The sequence below is a fragment of the Microcaecilia unicolor genome, chromosome 2, assembly GCF_901765095.1.
Source record: "Microcaecilia unicolor chromosome 2, aMicUni1.1, whole genome shotgun sequence".
Taxonomy (NCBI): Eukaryota; Metazoa; Chordata; class Amphibia; order Gymnophiona; family Siphonopidae; genus Microcaecilia; species Microcaecilia unicolor.
This window is the reverse complement of record NC_044032.1, coordinates 45,182,871-45,203,688: the sequence shown is the minus strand read 5'-3', so window position 1 is coordinate 45,203,688 and position 20,818 is coordinate 45,182,871. Positions and strand designations below refer to the sequence as shown.

Below are 20,818 nucleotides of genomic sequence, written 5' to 3'. Positions count from 1 at the left end.
ACAAGCAGAATAAATGGAGTGGAATTTGAATCCTAACTTCGGTGGTTTTCAGTCTACTCCTTTAACCTCAAGGCTGCTCTTCCCCAGCATGTCCTATACCTCTCTCCAAGCTGCTTCCTGTTCTTTGCTTTGGCCCCCTCCAGCTTGCTTCCTGTTTCTTGCTGTGTTTCCCCTGTTTCCTGGCTTTGGTTGTACCTGCCTTAAAGGTGAATGATTCACCTTTTGCCTGGAGCTGTTTAGCAACCAGTGCTTCTGTGTCCTTAGCAACTGCTTGGGACAGGCAGTTCCCTCCCAGGAGGCAGCAGCACACACATAAACTGCAGGTTCTCACCACTTAGACTAATCTCACCGTCTCTCTGTTTCACTGGCAAAATAACATGTAGAATCATTGTACCAGACCGAACAAGAGTTAATCCCAGGTATGTGGCAGTCGCTGAACAAGAAGAGGCGGTGATGGGTAGGGGCCAGTTCTAGAATTAATTTGTACTTGGCACAAATACACGCTGGCCATAATCCCCACAGTCGGGCTAGGTGACTGCATTTTAATTGAGGTAAAATGATTTTCCGGTCCTTCCAGCCTAATAGACAAAATAGTACATGCAGCAGCACCTGTAACTTAATGTTCTGTAGCCTGTGAACAAAATTTGTATCAAAATAATGATATGAGTTGAACTGGAATAAGAAAAGTGTGCTACTATATCTCCATTTGTTCTGATAAAATTTCTCCAATGTTTTGATAAATTGTCTCCAGTGTTGTGATAACCCGAAGCACAGTAGTTCTCAACCTGGGCCTCAAGGACCTTCTAGCCAATGTTTGTTTTCAGGATCTGCACAATGAATATGCATGGAATATATCTGCATATAATTGCATGCATATTTATGGCGGATATCTGGGAAAACAAATTGGTTGGGTAGTCTCATGGATAATGCTGGGAACCACTGACACAGACTACATCTTTCTGAATTTATCTACAGTGGCATGGATACATGTAATGAAGCAGATATTTGTGAGAATTAGCAAAAACTGTAAGTGGACAAAACTCCATGGGGAGGAGGGGTTGTTGTTTTATGCAAATTTGATTGAAATCTATTTGGTGGGCTTTCCTTATTTTTATTATGATTGTAATCCACATTGAACAGATTTTTAATCTCATAAAAAGGCAGAATATAAGAGTTAAATCAAAGAAAGCTGGAAGGGCCATAGCCTAAGCTATTAAGGGAGCTCAGAGAGGTTCTTCTGGGTCTGCTACAGGATCTATTGGAGAAGGGAGTGGCCCTGCAGAACCCAAGAAGGGTGGCTGTTGCCCTTTTCATAAAATTGGTAAAAAGAAGAGGTTGAACAATAAATATAGGTTTTCAAGATTATCTGTTGATGCAGCCAAGGAGCCCTGCTCTATTTTTGTGTAAATGACTGCGCCTAAATTTTAGTCACGTGGGCAGCGCTACAAACATCCTATAAACTGTGCCTAACTTTATGCGTGGTTTATAGAATTTATGTAGGTGCATTTTCAATCCGTGGTGATTTTTTTCTGCGCCAAATATACAATCAGGTCCTTAGTGTGTAACTGCCAGGGGAGCATACAGTGTACATGTGTGTGGAGAATGGCTATACCATGGGTGTGTTGCCAAACAATGTGCACAACTTATAGAATACTATCGGCAGAATCATTTGCTGGATCCATTCTGGGCCTGGGGCCTCCCCTGCAGGGTCCAGGCCCAGGGAAGATGAAGGGCCAAACCAGTGTTGCCAGATTGGGCTCCTTTCCGCGAACCGCTGCAGCTTTTTCACACTGAGTGCGGGCTGTGGGATTTTGGGCATATTCTTGTTGCCCCACCGGCGGTTTTTTCGCCTGCTGCATTTTTTTTCGCGCGGCCATTGGCCGCGGGTTGGCTAGTTTTCCCACAGCCACGGCCAGTAGAAGCCCCACTGAGGCGGGCTTAATGATGTCATTTGTATGCAAATGGCCTCATTAATATTTATTAATGATGTCATTCATATGCAAATTGACTCATTAATATTTATTGGTGTCATTCACATGCAAATTGACTTTGTGCGGTTTTGGGTTGGTTTGGGGCTGGCTTTGGGCGTGACAAATTTTTTCCATCTGGCAACACTATTCCCTAACCCCCAAGCCCCAGTGGGGGCTGAGAAACATCTAAGATAACTGCCATTAAGATAATTGCCATTAACCAATGACTTTGGGACTGCTAACAACTCAAATGGAGATGCACTGGTATAATAGTACTGTGATACCAAGAGGCTCATTTTCAAAGCACTTAGCCTCCCAAAGTTCCATAGAAACCTATGGAACTTAGCCTCCCAAAGTGCTTTGAAAATATGCCTCCAACTCTCCTATATAGTGCAGAAATCTGGCCAGTGACTAGAGTGTTTTTACTCCTGGTTTTCTCTGTCTTTGGCTGTGGGACTACACTGCAATTGCTATTGTGAATGTGAGTATGGTTCTGTTGCCTTTTGAAGGCTTTGTATGGAGCAATGGTCTATGGAGAGAAGCAGAGTGAAATGGCCCTGATGAGAGGGGTGTTATAATGGGGGAAGATATGAGAAGAATTAAACCTATAATTCGATGCCTAGCACATTTCAGAGAAAAAGGGGGGCATCGTCCTTTCATGAGAAAGGGGATGCCTCTGTTTGGATGCTTTAACATGGCAATCTTGAATGTTAGTTCAGTAAAGCAAAAGGGAGCTCTAATCCATGATCTGATTTTCAACAACTTATTAGATGTTCATCAGAGGCTTAGCTTGGCAGGGAGAAGAGACGAGACCTGGGGTTCTTTGTGTCCCTCAGATTTATGATCTGGATTGGCACTGTTGGAAACAGGATACTGGGCTTGATGGACCTTTGGTCTTTCCCAGTGTGGCAATACTTATGTACTTATGTACGCCTGTTTCCTGTGCTTAAATATAAGCCTTCCAAGTAAAAATAAATAAAATAAAATTGAATAACATATTTAAAGGTGCAGAAAACAGGCATGAGACTTCTATTGTCTTTTTAGGTGACATGTGGCTGTATCAGGCGTCTTCACCCATATTCTATACAGCGTGACCAAAATTGTGCACTCAAATCTGGTCATATTCTGGATTTGCATTCACAATTTAATTATTTAACAAGCCAATCAGCGGCAATAATTGCTACTTAACAAGCAATTATTGACACTAATTGGCATTAATTAGAATTTACATGCACAACTTGCTAAGCGTATTCTATTAAGTGGGGTGTGTAAATTCTAATGCATGCTGCCAAAAAGAGGACGTGGCCGTGGGTGTGGAATGAGTGGGTTGTGGGCATTCCAGTCACAAGCCTGATGGTACCAAACTCCCCTCCACGGTTCACAGATATACCGGAGACTCTGTCTCTATAAAGCCCACTCCTACGCACCTTCCTAGGAGATAAGATGGATGGCAAGAGCACGTAAACACATGTCCTGGCTGGTGAAGTCAGTAGCACAGTTGTTCCAAGTAGTTTTCCTTGAAGAAAGGGGATCTCTGTTGTGTTCAGGTCTCAAGCTGCAGAATCCGTATTAGTTCAGGAAAAGATGGTTCAGGCCTAACCAGCAAAGGTGAGACAGCAGGAAACGATCCCTATAGTCTCCATACTTGTGGCATGAGCTTATGCACAGTTGTTACAAAATTTACATTTTACTTTTATTTTTGCTGATTTTCTATTTTACGTGGGTATTACAGATTGTCATGATACCTTTTGGACTTTCTGTTGGTCTTTTCAAGGTAGGTCGCAATAGGTTCTGTTCCAGCACATTGGGTGATTCATATATTAATCTGACTTTCACTTTTCTTTGCTGTTGCTGTGCAATAATTTCCACTTTTCTTGCTTGCTTAGACTTCGAGATGTTTTTACTTGTAGCAGTACAGCATTTGTTTTAGGAGTCCTTCAAATAAGGTTGGCATTATTTTACTGTTCTTCCTATTTGATATTGTATATGTTGCCTCCTCATTTTTACAATAGGGCCTATTCTCCTTTTCTATTTATTTATTTATTTTTATTATTTATTTTGTATTTATGTATTGATTCCTTTATTATATATATATTTCTCATTTCTTTGTGTTTTTTTGTATCTTTTTTTATCATTACTGTGACATTTATACATGCTTTTTACAATAAGGTTTATTTTATAACATGAAATGATTCTTGGTATATGTTTTTTATGATTGTTTTCTGTGGGACCAACAAGTCATGTTACATTTTTATGTGATCATTATCTGGCTTGTCCTTTTGTATTTTGTGTATAATATTCACATATAATAATGTATTTATTGGTACACGTTGATTCATTTTATTTATTTATTTATTTTACATTTGCGCATCAATTGTTTTTTTATTGTTTTCTTATATTATTAATTGTATTCTATTTGTTTTAAGGTTGAAAGTGTATACTTGTTATTGTAGACTCCTGAGGCAGGTACTCTATGCCGAAATATGGTGCCATGTTGAGTCCTGTATGTAGTTTTTGTAAGAAGCTCCTTTGTTTGCTGAGCCTTCTTCAGTAGCCCACTTTGTTTTTCTGCTTTGTTGTTCTCATTGTGGGACTCTAGTGTTCAGTCACTACATGTTTTCTGACTTATATTCGGACCTTGCTCCCTAGAGGGAGAAACTGGGTTTTCAATATATTGGATCTTCAGCTCAAATGTGTAATCTTCTGTGCACCTTTGGCTTAGTAGAGAGGAGAGAAGGAGGGGTGGCTTGGAGGGTGGGCACAGAGATGGAAAGATAGACATTGTTGGTTTTGGGAGTGGTTATAAGACTAAAAGCCACTCCCTGAGTTTTGGCTAGCAATGATTTTTAGAAGGGGTGGGTGGGGTCAGGGTCCGTTAGACATGGTGGGGCTCAGGGCAGAAATTAAGGAGGGTGCCCTTGATCTCCCCCGATCTCCCCACCTGCATTGCTACTATGCAGTCAGGGCATCTCTTACCCTTCTTCCCACCATGGTCCATCTTTCTCCCATCCCCTCACCTTGCAGACTTCTTTAAAAATGTATTTCCCTTCTCAGAGAGGCCCCGTTGCAGCAGCCATCCTCACAAGCTGCATCTGGCTGCCCTGAAGCTTTCTTTCTCTGCTGTGATCTGCCCAGGCGGAAAAAGGAAATTGCATTAGAGGGGATTGGATCACGGCAGAGTGAGAGATCTTCGGGGGCAGCCGGGGGCAGCTTGTAAAGATGGCTGCTGTGCGGGGCCCTCGGCCCTCTGAGAAGGGAAATACATTTTTAAAGAAGATCAGGAAGGTGAAGGGAAGGGAGAATGAGATGGACTGTATTGTGGGAGAAGGGGAAGAGATGCCTGGACTGTGGGGCCCCCTGGAGCTGTGGGGCCCAGGGCAGCTGCCTTGTTTACTCCCTCCTAACGCAGGCCCTGGGTGGGGTAGATGGGGCAGGACGTCATTATGTAGTTTCACTTAGGTGGTTTAGCACTGAATATCACACCTAATTGCATAAAAGATAGTCAACCATCTAAACACAGATATTTACAATGCCGTGCATGGCCATGGCCCAGTACTGACTTTACAGGAATAACGCCACCGACGGCTGACAAAAGCTCAGCAGCTGAAAATCTTTCCCTATATATTTAGAAAGCAATAGCAGATCCTGCAACTACTTTAGAAATAAAGAACAGCAATCCAAGACCTGTGGGATGCCTTATAAAAGCTCTACTGTATAGTTTGAAGGACGTGTCTGAACTGGTTTAGATTGCTTAGTTGCATTGATCTTCTCATTGTGTTTTGAACTGCATGAAGCAGCCAAACAGCTGAGCCATTCCACTGCAAGTGACGTGTTAAAACTCAAACATTACAAGACAATTAGCACCCCAATTACTTAGCTATCATAAAAACAGCATGTTTCCATGCTGTTTTACTATGAGTAAAATTACATGGCATTCACTGAACTGCACTACCCATGTACTGCAGTTAGTGAATTCCTCACTGACATTGTGCCTGTGAAACCCACATGTTCCTGGCCGCAGAAGCATGTGATGGCATCTCCCCATTCTGTTAAAGGATTTGCAAAACCCTGTTAGAGTCCTGCTATTCCTAGGAAACAATTTCCGGTGGTCCATGGCAAGTTGTGCATTCGCTTGAAACATGGGGAATGTTATTTAAAAGACAAAATGAAAGGAAATAAAATCCACAATATTTTTTTTCCTGTGTCAATAGTGTGCCCTATTGCTCAAGAGAGTACACTATTGAGCAATCCTGAGTAATAAGGTATGTTATCAGCAATAAGAGACAGCCAACTTTTTTAACATGGCTGAGCCAACATCCTTGGCCGTGCTTGGATCTTTGCTTAGTGGGAGGAGGAAGGAGGACTACAGGAGGAAGGGAATAGGAGGGGGAGGAGAAGCCAGTTTGTGATGAGTGAGGGTTTGAGTGGGCAAGGTTAGGGATGCTGATTGGAGGGATTGCATTGTGGGAAGAATCGATGACTGCTGTGAGGAAAATAGTTGGGTGGGAAGGCTTTTTGGGTCGGTTGGTGGTGAGGGAGGGTGGGAGGTTTTGGTCTGGTGAATTTTTGTCCCATCCACCCCTACTCATGGGGTTTCCGGGATGGAGACAAGGAGGGTGGTGCGGTTGCATATGGAGGGGAAGAGGGGTGAGTTATGGAGTATTTATTGGACTTATTTTGATGGGAAAGATGAATTTGGGCAATCTTGAGGGCATCACTGCCCGGTGTTACTGTGGGTCATAAGGGGGAAGTGATCTGGACTGCCTTGAGTTGATTCAGCTATGTTAATATCAACTAGCTGAGGGGAATTCAATGTCTTATGTTTTACAATATATTCTATTTGAAGGTTTGCTGATTGTTGGAGTTGTTAAGAATTGTATGATGCAAAGTTTTGCATTTGATAATAAAGCTGTGGCCAATGTCTTGCTACTTCAAGTCTTTGCTTACAGCCCACCTCTTCAATGCTGCGTTTGGCACCTAACCCTTACCGTTCAGTGAATCCAGACTGCCCCAATTTGACTGCCCCTATCGGACCGACCGTTCACTTGTCTATTAGATTGTAAGCTCTTTGAGCAGAGACTGTCTCTCTTTGTTAAATTGTACAGCGCTGCGTAACCCTAGTAGTGCTCTAGAAATGTTAAGTAGTAGTAGTAGTAGTAGTACTTCGACAATTTTCTGCTCCTAGTACTTTATTATGAGTCTGGGAGAGTGGAAGTGGTGTGAGTGCCTATGTTATATTATTATCATATAATAAGTACACACTATTGATGACGGTGCCCCTGAAAAAAAACAAACAACCCCCATCTCTAAAATGAAAAATCCTGTAAATGACATCTGAACCAAAATCACCCCTAGTCCATGGTTGAACCCTCCACATTCCCAGCTGGGCCACAGTTTAAAAAAAAAGTACCTCATGGTTAAGCCCCTTGTCCTGTCCCTGTTTCCCAAACTGCGGCCTCCCTTCTGAATACCTACCCACTCAGCCTCCAGACCACCCCTAGTCTTACTGTGAGCTATTTAGTGGGCTAGTGGAAATAGGAGAGATCTCCACTCTATTCTGCCCCACTGGCACCATTTTTGAAAATATACTACCATTCTGATTCTAATGCTGGTTGGTCCACATTTGTGGAGAATATGTCAGAATAAAGGAAACAAATAGAGCTAAATAACCTATAAATGTCCTCTAATGTATCTGCTTTCATTTTGTAGGAGGTGGGGAGTTACTAAGTGCAAGTTGGACTTCTGTTCCTCATCACCTGTTGGTCTTGCTGCATCACTTCTTGTCGGTCACATTTCTAGCTAATAATGCCCACACAAATTCAGTATTATAACTCTTCTCCGTCAGTCACTGGCATTCTGCAGCCTCAAACTTCACAGGATCAGTTTGGAGCCATTAAGCCCAGGGATGCCTATCCAGCCAATACTGTGCCACGCATTCGGCCCTCCACTGGTAAGTGTCTTCCAGTCCTTGTGACAATGAGTATGTACTTGTGTACCACACTCTGCTATTACTCTTTCAATGGGCAATAGACTGCTTCAATTTTAAGGCTGCATTTCTAGCCAAAAATTGGGAGTGTTTTTGTAGACAAGTCAGTTGGCCATTACAACATCAAAAGCCCTCATTTTTGTTCTGATTTTTAATTCAGTCTTATAATATTACAACCCAATGTTTAAACACTATGAGGTCCTTTTACTAAGGAGTGCTAAAAGATGGCTCACACTGACCTTAGTGAAACTCTTTTATAATAAAATCTTTGCTTAGCATTGGGGACTGAGTTGAGCCTCATGGTTTAGGGGCACTTGCTTTGACTTTGACTAATTTTGATTTATTGTGAACTATTCTGTTTGATTAGTTTTATTTACTTAGTTTTTAGTTTTTATATTAAGCAGTATGCGTGTTTCTAGCGATTGTGTTCCTACTTTCCTGTCATACATTGTAATTTCATTCTGCTTAACCAAAATTTGATATTGCAAGTACTTTGACCTACATGCCAGCTAAGGTGGTCTATCAAATATTAATAAACTATAAATGTGGCCTCTTTGATTATCTTGCAGGATTTCAGTTCCGGGATATTTCTCCCCCACGGGGTAAGCCTGCTTGGAATGATCCACGTAACAAGCCTGAGGTCTGGATGAATTCTCTGCGAAAATACAGAGTAAATTTAAACCACAGACCGATAGAAACCAGGCTGAGTAAAAGGGCTCCTTTTGCTGGTAAGTGTTCCTATTTTCTTAGGGATTTTAGCGGTCCTGAAAAATATTAGATTAAACCAGGGGCGTAGCTGGTATGGGGCCAAGGGGGCCTGGGCTCCTGTAGATTTGGGCCTGGACCCCCTGCCGGCGACCCTCTCAACCCCCCCCTTCCCGCCACCAACCCGCCACCTGCTACCTTTGCTGGCGGGGGACCCCAGCCCCCGCCAGCCGAAGTCTTCTTCCTTTGTTTGGTTTCTTCTGACTGAGTCTGACGTCCTGCACGTACAACGTGCAGGACGTCAGGCTCACAGAAACAGAAAGAAGCCCTGCAGATCGCAAGGCTTTGTTCTGTTTCTGTGAGTCTGACGTTTCTTATGAGTAATGACTCTGTTCTATGGCCCTGGAACCTGACTTGTCTAACTTGAAAAATACTAGTATCCTCCAAAAGTGTGCATAGTTGAAGTTGCATCACTTTTTCCAGCCCATTAGAAAGGGAATATTTGAAACCAGGCAGAAGTTTGAAATTGCTATAGAGCCAAGGTCAAGATAGAGTTAACAATCACATGCTTCTATGAACTAGGGAACTGGCTAGTACTAATACTGTTGTTGATAAGAGCCAACATCAAAGGAAAGATGCCAAGCAGAAAGTTCCAGACAAGTTGGGAATGGGTCACATAGAAAAGAGGAGTTTTTTTTTTTAGAGTGACTTATGAGACAGTGCTGAAAGCCATGGGTATTTCCCTAGTGGTCTTGGGTATTTTTTGTTGCTGATGTTATGAGAAGGCACTCTATAGGCTTGTTTAGTCTTAAAGTCCTTCCTAAATTGAATTTCCAGTAGCTTTAGCAGAAAGATCACCATTTATTTCACTGGTTCATCACCTTCAATTCCCCTGGACTTCTCAAATTGTTTTTTATTATTTACATCTAGGAAGTCCCTTTTTATACCTGCGTTGATTCTAATTTTGTCCTGTAGCAGTATACAGTAGTACTATCTTCTAACATGGAAGTCCTTTCCTTCAATTCATCCACACAAAAATCGTAATGGAGTAGATGATGGCAGGTGAAGATCAATTTGCCCATCCAGTATGCCCGCTTATTCCTGCCTATACTGACCGGGATATATCTCAACTACCAACCATAGACGTGAACATCTGAGAGATATCATTCCTTATCTATTAATTTGTTAGGCAAAACATTTTTGGTTCATTTTCATAAAATGTAACGTTTTTGCCCAAGTTTTCTCTCTTTTTATTTTTTGTTTGTTTCAAGAATTCATGTTAATACAAATGTTTTAATCTACATTAGACTTTTGTAATGCATAGAAATCAAATGTATGTCTATTAAATCAACGTACAAAAACTTTTCAGGTACTTTAATGAACCGAAAACATGCTAACAAATGAACACCCTTTTTTCTTCCTTTATGTCTTCCTCTGTTGTACTTCACCACTTGGTTAGAAATGCATACAAGATACTTTATTTAGTTGGCACCCAGTTCCATGTCTAACTTCAAAGCTTTGCAATAATATAAATAGTGCCAATATAGTGTTACTATTGATAAACATCTGGCTTTGTAGGTCCTCGAAGCCTTTATGGATGGTAGCCAACCATGACCAACCTGCTGCATTGACTCGGCCTTTTGAAATAAAGAAGACATTTCCAAACGTACCAAGTGCAAGGTCCGAAGTCTATAGCTACGGATCTGTACCTAAATTTCAAAGAGAAACAATTTTACTTGGGTTTTATAATTTTTGTTTTGTTGTTATCCAGTAGCAAGATCGTTAGTGCCTCCACCATAGTAATCTTTTAAATGATAAACCTATCTTACAGAAGTATTATATAAGAACTCAAATAGAAGTGTGTTCTAGTGGTTGATTAATGCTTCCTTTGTTTTCTTTTTCCAATGTCCATAGCCCGTACCTTAAGTGCCACTTCAAGAGGCTACCAATATAGAAATGGCCACCTGGATGTGCTCCCACAGTATAACTCAATGAATGACCCCCACATGTATGATTACTTTGCAAGGAAGTTTGGATTGCAAGTGAAGCCACAACTTCCATCAACTGTATGTAGCACTTTCTATGTCATGATAAAGTATTATTGAAATGTAGTAGTTTTTCTAAGTTATTTGCATATCACCACTAACTGGATAACTCTAGTTTCAGCCTGTGACAGAACAGTGTGTTTTAAGCCTGTAAAACTGCTTTTAGAGGTCCTTTTACTAAGGTATACTGAAAAATGGCCTGCGGTAGTGTAGGTGCTTGTTTTGGGTGTACGCAGATCCATTTTTCAGCGCGCCTGCAAAAAATGCCTTTTTAAAAATTTTTGATGAAAATGGACATGCGGCAAAATAAAAATTGGAGCACATCTATTTTGGCTCTGAGACCTTATTGCCAGCCATTGACCTAGTGGTAAGGTCTCACGCGTAAACCGGGCGGTAATAACCTCTGCGCCTGAAATGACACGGCACGCGTAGCGGATGCGTGCCAGAAAATAAAAATTATATTTTGGACACGCATATTGGATGCATGCCAAAAATGAAATTACTGCAAGAGCTTTGTGGTAACTCCAAATTGGCACACGTTGGGTGCAAGTAGATACTTACATGGCTTAGTAAAAGGGCCCCTTAATTGTTTCCTGAAGTGTATTTCTCTAGTTTGGCCAGCAGGTGATTCATGTTTATTTTTTGAAGCTACTGTAGAACCAAGGCTGTTTTTCTTTATTTAGGCCTGTTGGAAAGGCAGTCTGCAGTATACTTTCTCAAATTGTTGTTCTAGGCTCTGATTGGCCCAGGAGCTCATTTCTTTTGATTTTACTGGCTTTTTCCTCAGTCTTAACCAGGAAGAAAAGTGAGCAGGATCTCTTTGCTGAGGCTCAGTGACCAATATGTCCTGACCTTCCCAAGTACTTTTTAGTTAGTGTTATAATTTATCCATATTTCAGTTACCTGTTATTGTTCTGCTGATTGCACTTTTTATGTTTCACTGTTCCATATTTTTAGGACAATAAACAATTTTCAGTTTGTTGACTCTTCTGTCTGGATTGATAAAAAATCCTGGTGGTTTGTGTGTTAGGTCTGTGAGTGCTTTCTAGGAACTGTGGGACCATTATGAGTGTGGTCCCAGTAATCTAGAAATCACTGGGGATAATTTGAGAGTGGGAGACTTGCCCAGAGGTGGTTGGGACCCAGTCGGTGGGCGGAAGGTGCTAGTGTACAGGCGGATCTGAGCTATGCTGGGGAGAGACCCCAGGCAGGTGGCAAGGCATTTCATGACACAGCCACAGACTGTGTGGCGCCTAAATGTAAGTCTTAAACTTATTCTGGTTCACTTCTTGTGTCTAAATGCTTACATGAACCTCTACTAAACAAGAAGGTTATGACAACATACTGATATAGTACTAATTTATGATATAATCCATAATTGTACTACAAGATCAATATAAGCTATGGGAGGAAAAAAACTTCAGAAGCTCAGTTTTTTTGAGTTCAAGGACCTCAGTCCACTCACTGAGCAGCTTCATAATAAGTCATAAAAAAAACCCTCCGAATTGTAATTCTTATTCTTGCAAACTGTTTTTCCCAATATTTCTAACTATTTAAAAAAATCTTCTTTGTTAATTACAAAACTTCTCTTCAACCTTCACCCCTGTGTTTACTAAGCCATATTAGCGGCTGCCGTGCGTTAATTTCCACTCAGCATCTGCTCATGTGCGGGGTCAATGTTTACATAAGTACATAAGTAATGCCATACTGGGAAAAGACCAAGGGTCCATCGAGCCCAGCATCCTGTTCACGACAGCGGCCAATCCAGGCCAAGGGCACCTGGAAAGCTTCCCAAACGTAAAAACATTCTATACATGTTATTCCTGGAATTTTGGAGTTTTCCAAGTCCGTTTAGTAGCGGTTTATGGACTTGTCCTTTAGGAAACTGCCCAACCCCTTTTTAAACTCTGCTAAGCTAACCGCCTTCACCACTTTCCCCGGCAACGAATTCCAGAGTTTAATTACACGTTGGGTGAAGAAAAATTTTCTCCGATTTGTTTTAAATTTACTACACTGTAGTTTCATCGCATGCCCCCTAGTCCTAGTATTTTTGGAAAGCGTGAACAGACGCTTCACATCCACCTGTTCCACTCCACTCATTATTTTATATACCTCTATCATGTCTCCCCTCAGCCGTCTCTTCTCCAAGCTGTATAGCCCTAGCCTCCTTAGTCTTTCTTCATAGGGAAGTCGTCCCATCCCCGCTATCATTTTAGTCACCCTTCGCTGCACCTTTTCCAATTCTACTATATCTTTCTTGAGATGCGGCGACCAGAATTGAACACAATACTCAAGGTGCGGTCACACCATGGAGCGATACAACAGCATTATAACATCCTCACACCTGTTTTCCATACCTTTCCTAATAATACTCAACATTCTATTTGCTTTCCTAGCCGCAGCAGCACACTGAGCAGAAGGTTTCAGTGTGTTATCGACGACGACACCCAGATCCCTTTCTTGGTCCGTAACTCCTAACGTGGAACCTTGCATGACGTAGCTATAATTCGGGTTCTTTTTTCCCACATGCATCACCTTGCACTTGCTCACATTAAACATCATCTGCCATTTAGCCGCCCAGTCTCCCAGTCTCGTAAGGTCCTCTTGTAATTTTTCACAATCCTGTCGCGATTTAACGACTTTGAATAACTTTGAAAACAATAACTTATCCTTCACCCTCCAATCCTCAGGCTCCCTGTTTTAACTTCATACTTATCTACTACTGGCTTTCCATCTACCATGCCTGCCCCTTCCCAATCATTATTTATCTTCCTACAAGTTTTACCTATAATATTTGCAGGATTTGAGCAGGTTATGCCCTGCTGCTGCATTCTATCCACTGAGTTTAACATCTATATAATTAAGCCTCCCTGTGGAATTCTGTGCAGTGAAGATCAACTGTAGTTATGGTAATAACTTCCTACAGCCAGTCACTGTTTTTGAAGGTGTTCTTAGAAAGCACCAAGTCTGCTTCTCATTAAGAAAATGCTTCAATAACATTTTGAGATATGAATGGATATAAGCCTTATATGCATCAGTTTTTTCTGTATAATTGTTTTGAATACATTTAGGAATTAAAAGGTCAAGGGGCAAATCTACGATTGGGTGCCTGTATTTAGGTGCCCCAAGGATTCTATGTTCAAATAATTTTTATTAAGGCAAACAGATTACAGTTACAACCGTGACATTGAGTATAATCACCTTAAAGGTTGTGCACATTACAGATGAAAACTTTCTGATAAATGACAACAGTGTCAGCAAATCTACCCTAAGTTGCTAACTCAAAAACACCTGGGCTATAACAACAGTTCAAAAAAATAGTCTGACACAGAATCAAGCTGAAACCCATACCTCACCCACTCCCTCCCTCTCTGGGCATGAGGCTGCCATTTGTTTTGCTCCAGACAAAAGAGAGTCTATTCTACAAGTGCATCTGGGCAACCAGATTTCCCTCTAGAAAAGTCATATAACTCAGCACTGGCATGTCTTACATTTATGCAGTTACGCCAGCCGTAGACCTGGCATAACAGCAGCTGCATAAATATGGCAGTGAGAGTATGATTTACAGTATTTATGTGGGAGGAGTAGCCTAATGGTTAATGCAGTGGCCTGAGAACCAAGTTTGATTCTCACTTCAGCTCCTTGTGACTCCGGGCAAGTCACTTAACCCTCCATTGCCCCAGGTACAAAATACGTACCTGTAAATAATATGTAAACTGCTTTGATTCTAACCACAGAAATGTGGTATAACAAATCCCATCCCCTTCCCTCAGAGTGAAGGTGTAGCCTGATGGTTAATACAGCAGCTTGAGAGCCTGAGGAACTGGGTTTGATTCCCACTACAGTTCCTTGTGACTCTGGGCAAGTCACTTAACCTTCCATTGTCCCAAGTATAAAATAAGCACCTGTATTTAATATGTGAACTGCTTTGATTCTAACCACAGAAAGGTAGTATATCAAATCTCCTCCCCTTTCCCTGAGAGCTCTGCCCATGTAAATTGCATGCACCATTGTAGAGTAGCACTTTATCAATTAAACTTTCATATACCACCTACTAATTAAATTAGAAACCGTCCATCCAGAAGTTCTACAGAACTCTCAACACTAAGAGTCTCTTTTACTAAACCGCACTAGTGATTCCCAGCACCTCAAATGGGCCACAGCCCAATCATTTTGAACAGGCTGCGTCACATTTGCCACGCAGGAATCACTAGCACGGTTTAGTAAACAAGGCCCTAATACATTTGCCATCCTCTATCCTAATATAAAATACCTATATATCTTCAGAATAATAAATTATTACAACACAGCCGTGTCTTAAGAGAATTGTGGAAATGGCCATAGTGGGATATCAAATAGAGCTCAGGAGATAATTTGATCCACAATAAAGAGGCAGCAACTGAGAAAGCATGAAATCCTCAAACATGTGTTCCTAATACAACACACAGTGGGTACCACCCAATTGCTCCCTGACTTGATTGAAGGGGATGGTTTGGTACATAAGCGGAAAGTTTCTGAGACAGATATGATGGGACCTCAAGCTTCAACCGCTAACCAGTGCAGCCTTAGGCACCTCGCTAGCACTTTCATGGCTAAGTCTATGCTTATGTGCATAAATGCTAGTGCTTGCCCAAAGCTTTCTTGAAGAAATGCTAAGATACTGCATATAGGATTCTCACATTTTGTGCCTCTAGAAGAACTTGTTAGGAAATCAAGCCATGAAGTCTACTGTACACAGTTTACAAATTGGCCAATCAACTTTTCAGGACATCTTTTGAACTTTACTTAGTTTAGACCTCTGTGAGCAGAACTCTGTGTTTTTTTTTTTTTTTTTTTAGTCTAGTCTGACGTCTACAGTAAAGAGGACAGTTCTGAGAATATCTTAGGGAACCTAAGTCTTTAATCATATATTTCTCCTTGATTAACAGAAGTGTTCCAGAAGTGCTCTTTCCTGTCGGTCTAAGAGATCTGATAGTCGGCCTAATTCTGTAGCTGGTGCGAGGGTGCTGTACAAGGTGACTGTGAAGACCGGAGATAAGAAAAGAGCAGGGACTGATGCCCGGGTAAGAACCTTCACTCACTCAGGACGTTCTTGAATGACTATGGAGCTCATTTTCAAAAGAGAAAAATGTCTAAAAAGTGACCTAAAAATGCATTTGGAAATTTTTCTCACAAAAACATCCAAATTAGTATTTTCAAAACCAATTTTTAGATGTTTTTCTATGAAGTCCATCAGAAGTGTGCTCAAATCACAAGGGGGTGTGTCAGGGGTGTGTTAAAGGTGGGATCTGAACATTCCTAACACTTGGGTGTTTTTCAGCCATAATAGAACAAAACAAAACCATCCAGGACTAAAACTAAGACATTTTGAATTAGACCTGTTTTTACAATGAATAAGGCACAAAAGGGTGCCCTAAATGACCACATGACCACTGGGGGACCCCCAATACCCCCCTGTGGTCTCTGACCTCCTTCCACCCCCCACAAATGTGAATAACAATAAGATTTAGCAACCTCTATGACAGCCTAATATGTTAGAGCCAGATCTATTAGAGCAGCATGCAGGTCCCTGGAGTAGTGTAGTGGTCAGTGCAGTGCACCATCGAGTGGGGGACTCTGGTCCCTACCTTCCTCTACCTGTCAAATTTGTGGTGGAAACTGTGGGCCCTCCAAAACTCACCAGAAACTCACTGTACCCACATATAGGTGTCCCCTTCACCCATAAGGGCTATTGTGTACAGCAGTGGGCTTTGGGTGGGTTTGGGGGAGCTCAGCAGACAAGATATGGGAGCGGCAGTGAGATGTGTACCTGGGGGCATGTTTTTGAAGTTCACTAGGGTGCCCCATTTATTTCCTGGGATGTCTGGGTGACCAGTGTACTAAAAATGCTGGCCCCTCCTACATTCCAATGGCTTGATATTCTTTGTTTTTCACTTGGACGCTTTTTTTTTTTTTAATGGACCAAAAACCAAAACATCCAAAGCACAAAACCTTGTTAGAAACAGTATTTTTGAAAACAAAATGACCTTCTTTCTTATTTAGATTTTGGACATTTTTTGCAACATCTAAAGTCGGACTTAGATGTCATATCGAAAATGCTTCTCCACTTTACTATTTTAGAACAGGTACAAGACAGATTTGGATAGGCTGGAGTGGGCTTTGATGGCAACTCCAGTGGTTAGAACATAAGGACACAGCCAGGCAGACTTCTGTGGTCTATGTCCCAGAAACACCAAAGAAAGACCATGATCAAGTATATAATATCACATTCGTTGTTGATTTAAATCTTGAATTGATACTGAATGTGACTGTTGGGCAGACTGGATGGACCATTCAGGTCTTTATCTGCCATGGCTTACTATGCTACTGTGTAAAAGAATGAACTCAGTTTGAACCTGATTCAACATCTGACACTTTCCTACTAGACATTATCCTCTTTAATAACCCCCAACCTTGGAAAATTGAATCCATATTCACTCATCCATCTTAATCTTTTGCTCAGGTCCCATCAGCCAATCATTCCCTACTTTATCTATGTAGTCTATGATGTTATAATGCATAATATTGCACTGTATAATCCACTTCTTTTTCATATTATGTATCATTCTATAGTGTTTGTTATGTAAGCCACATTGAACCTGAGCTTCCCTTGGGATAATGTGGGATAGACTGTACATTTGTCCTTTAGATTGTAAGCTCCTTGAGCAGGGACTGTCCTTCTATGTTAAATTGTACAGCGCTGCGTAACCCTAGTAGCGCTTTAGAAATGTCAAGTAGTAGTAGCAGTAGTAGTAAATGTCATAAATAAAAAAAATAAAGGCCATTTCTTGTCTCTCCTCCTCTCTTCACTTTCACCTTACCCCATCTCTTTCAGTTTCATTTCTGCTTCTCTATCCAAATTTCACTTCGTTTCATTCAGTCCTCAATCTTCTTCTTTTTAATGAATGTACCTACAGCTTCCCATCTCTTTCCCTCACCCCAGAACTCCCATTCCACATCTTTCTCTCCTTCCAAAGCTTCTTAGTTCCCAATCTTTCACTAACTCTTCCCTCTCTCCCCCATTCATTGTCTCTCTATCCTTGCCATGTCCAGTATCTCCTCTCTGTCTCCCTTGTCCTCCTTCCCTCCCCAATGTCCAGGACCTCCTTTCTATCTTCCTATTAGGGGTGGAAGTAGATAATCTCTTGACTTTTTCCAATCATGTGACATCACTCATTCAGGAATCTTTCATTATATTGAGAAAATTAAGGGCGATTCGTAAATATTTTCAGGTGAGCACTTTTAGATTATTAGTTCAGGCATTAGTACTATCTAGACTGGTCTATTGTAATGTTGTGTACATCTGCTGCACTAAAACTGCAGTTAAATGTATACATTAGTCCAGAATACAGCTGCTCGACTGATATTTTCATCTGGCAAATATGATTCTGCTTCATTGTTACTGCAGAAGCTTCACTGGCTCCCCATATCTGCCAGATCAAAATTTAAGCTTTGCACTGTGATATTTAAAATAATGTATGGTGATGCTCCATATTATCTAACAGATTGGGTTACTTTTCTTCATACGCAAGCTAGAGCTAGAACCCAAAATCCAGCATTATTGCGTTTTCCTTCTCTTAAAGGTGTTATGAAATGAAGGGTGTTTGACTCTTCTCTCTATTATCAAGCAGCTTCCGTCTGGAATATGCTACCTCTACAGGTCCAGGTTTTGACAAATTATTCTTCTTCAGAAAGGCTCTTAAGACATTTCTATTTACAGAATCAATTTGATGTGACTGCCAGTTCTGTAATTTTGAATGTTATGTATCACTTTCTTTGATGTCGTTGGCCTTACTTTTGTCATCCGTGATGAACCATTCCCTGAATAAAAGCAACACATAGTATAGCATAGCTCTATGTCCAGCATCCCCTCTCTGTCTTCCTAGCCCCCGTCCCACATCATCTCTGTTTCCATAGCCCACTACATCCACAGTATGCAGATCTCTTTTATGCATATTCATTAGGGATATCCTGAAAACCTAGTCTGCTTGTAGCCCTTGAGGACAAGCGTGCCTTAGCACCCCCCCCCCATTTATCAGCATCTCCCCTCTATCATCCTATCTCCTCTCTCTATCATGTCCAGTGCCCAGCATTTTCCCTTTGTCATCCTTTTCCCTCCCCCATCATATCCAGCATCTTTCTAGCTGTTTCTCTATTCCTCCTTCCCTGGTGGTTCAGCATGTGTCCTCCAACCTTCCCTTTCTTTCCCCTTTAGTCTGGCATCAACTTTCTTTTCAGTGCCACAGGCTATTTGCAGTGAAGCAATCCCTCCTTCCTGGACCAGTAGCTTATACTGTAACAGGAAGCTCAGGACCTTCAGCTCATGCTTGCATAGAATGTTCAGTCATGTCCCTCCCCCTATACAGTCTTTTTGTTTCTGTGGGAATGGGACATGGCTGAGCATTCTGTGCAGGCACAGGTTCAAGGTCCCATGCTTCCTATGTGTTACCACAACAGGGGCTGCATATCAATTGGAGTGATGTGTTGTGATCAGCCCATGGCACCGGAGGTGAAAGTTGATTGTGGACTAAGAGGAGAATTTAAAAGCGGAGGCGATATTGGGTGGAGGTTGGAACTTGAAAACAGCTAGGTGATAGCCATTGGCAGAAAACTGGCATTTCTATTGGCCAGTTTTCTATTCTGTTGGCCATGGCCTTCCATGTAAAATACTTCCAGGCTATCCAATCCCAGTGGTTGGCAACCTAATTCATAGCCCAACAATGTTTGTGATTTATGTGCTTCATGTCAATCCTTTTGTATCAGGTGCCACAGCAGTGCTCTGATCCAACAGATTCATGACATCTGTGCTTAACATAATGTTATACTGAGAAGATCCACTGTGATTTCTTAGGTGTTTCTTCAGATGAAGGGTTCAAAAGGAAAATTCAACAAGACACGTCTCTATAAGAAATCAGGATCTGACATTTCTGGAAAAACTGCTAGTTTCAAATTCAGTAAAGGATCCATTCATACTTTTAAGACCTATGGTCCAGGAATTGGAGACATCAAAAGCATCACACTTGAAGTAAGTCCCTCTGGCTTTTTTTAATTTTTAAACTGTATTCCACAACTTCTATATGAGTATGGTTAGGGTATATGTATTGGTGCGTTTTCATGGCAGTTTGCTCTGCATCAAACCTCTGAATTTTCAACCCCAGAGTGGATTGTTGAAAACGCGGATTATTATATTTTGAGCAACAGTTCATGTGATTAGTGTTGATTTGCTGAACTGATCTCTGAGGCAGGTGCTGTTTCACGCCAAAACATGGTCTGTGTTGGGTCATTACTAAAGCACATGTACCATTCTTGAGAGCCCTTTGTGCTTCTTTTGAGGATTGCTGGTGTTGTGTACTTTGACCCTCTCCATTGTATGCTGCCTCCACTGTAAGCAAATGTATAGTACCTCATGTGAAAACCTGACTAACTGGGTTTGTCTCAATGGATGGGTTAAAAAAACAACTGAGAAACTCACAAAAGTACCCTAAATATTTTTTGCACATTATGGATCAGATTCTGTAAATGGCATCTACAATCTAGACACATCTAATTAACGTGCCTAGCGCTATTCTATATAACACACCTAAAGTTAGGCGTGATGTCTAGAATAGCACATAGGACCGGAGAACGCGTCTACATTTAGACGTAGTCATTTACGCCACTGAAAACCTGGTGTAAATACCTGCTCCTAAATGTAGGCGCATTCCCCCGAGTTCTATAACAATGCACGTAAACCTGAGTAACGCCCTGACACACCCACACTCTTCCCATGGCCACACCCCATTTTCAGCTACGTGCGCTGGAATTTACGTGTGCCTCTTTTTAGAATACGCCTAAAAAGAAGGACACGTAAATTCCAATTATTGCCAATTAGTGATGATAATTGATTGTTATTGGTCAATTATCATCACTGATTGGCTCGTTACTCATTGAGTAGCGCGCGTAAATTGGCCAAGTGCACAATTTAATGTGCACTACTTGCTGCACCTTATATAGAATCCAGCCCTATGAGGGGAATTCTATGTATGGTGTCTAACATTAGACACTTCTTTGCACTGAATTTTCTGCGTAGAAAG

General features: G+C 41.4%; 1 protein-coding gene across 1 annotated transcript in view; it reads left to right on the top strand.

The window, feature by feature from the left end:
- Window positions 1-7,775: 7,775 nt before the first annotated feature.
- The window catches only part of LOXHD1 (lipoxygenase homology domains 1), a 439,720-nt gene continuing 426,677 nt past the window's right edge, over window positions 7,776-20,818 (top strand). The window contains exons 1-5 of the mRNA XM_030192909.1: window positions 7,776-7,920; window positions 8,526-8,684; window positions 10,576-10,727; window positions 15,635-15,769; window positions 19,597-19,770. Of these exons, the coding sequence (XP_030048769.1) occupies window positions 7,776-7,920; window positions 8,526-8,684; window positions 10,576-10,727; window positions 15,635-15,769; window positions 19,597-19,770 (765 nt within the window). The remainder of the gene's footprint in view (window positions 7,921-8,525; window positions 8,685-10,575; window positions 10,728-15,634; window positions 15,770-19,596; window positions 19,771-20,818) is intronic.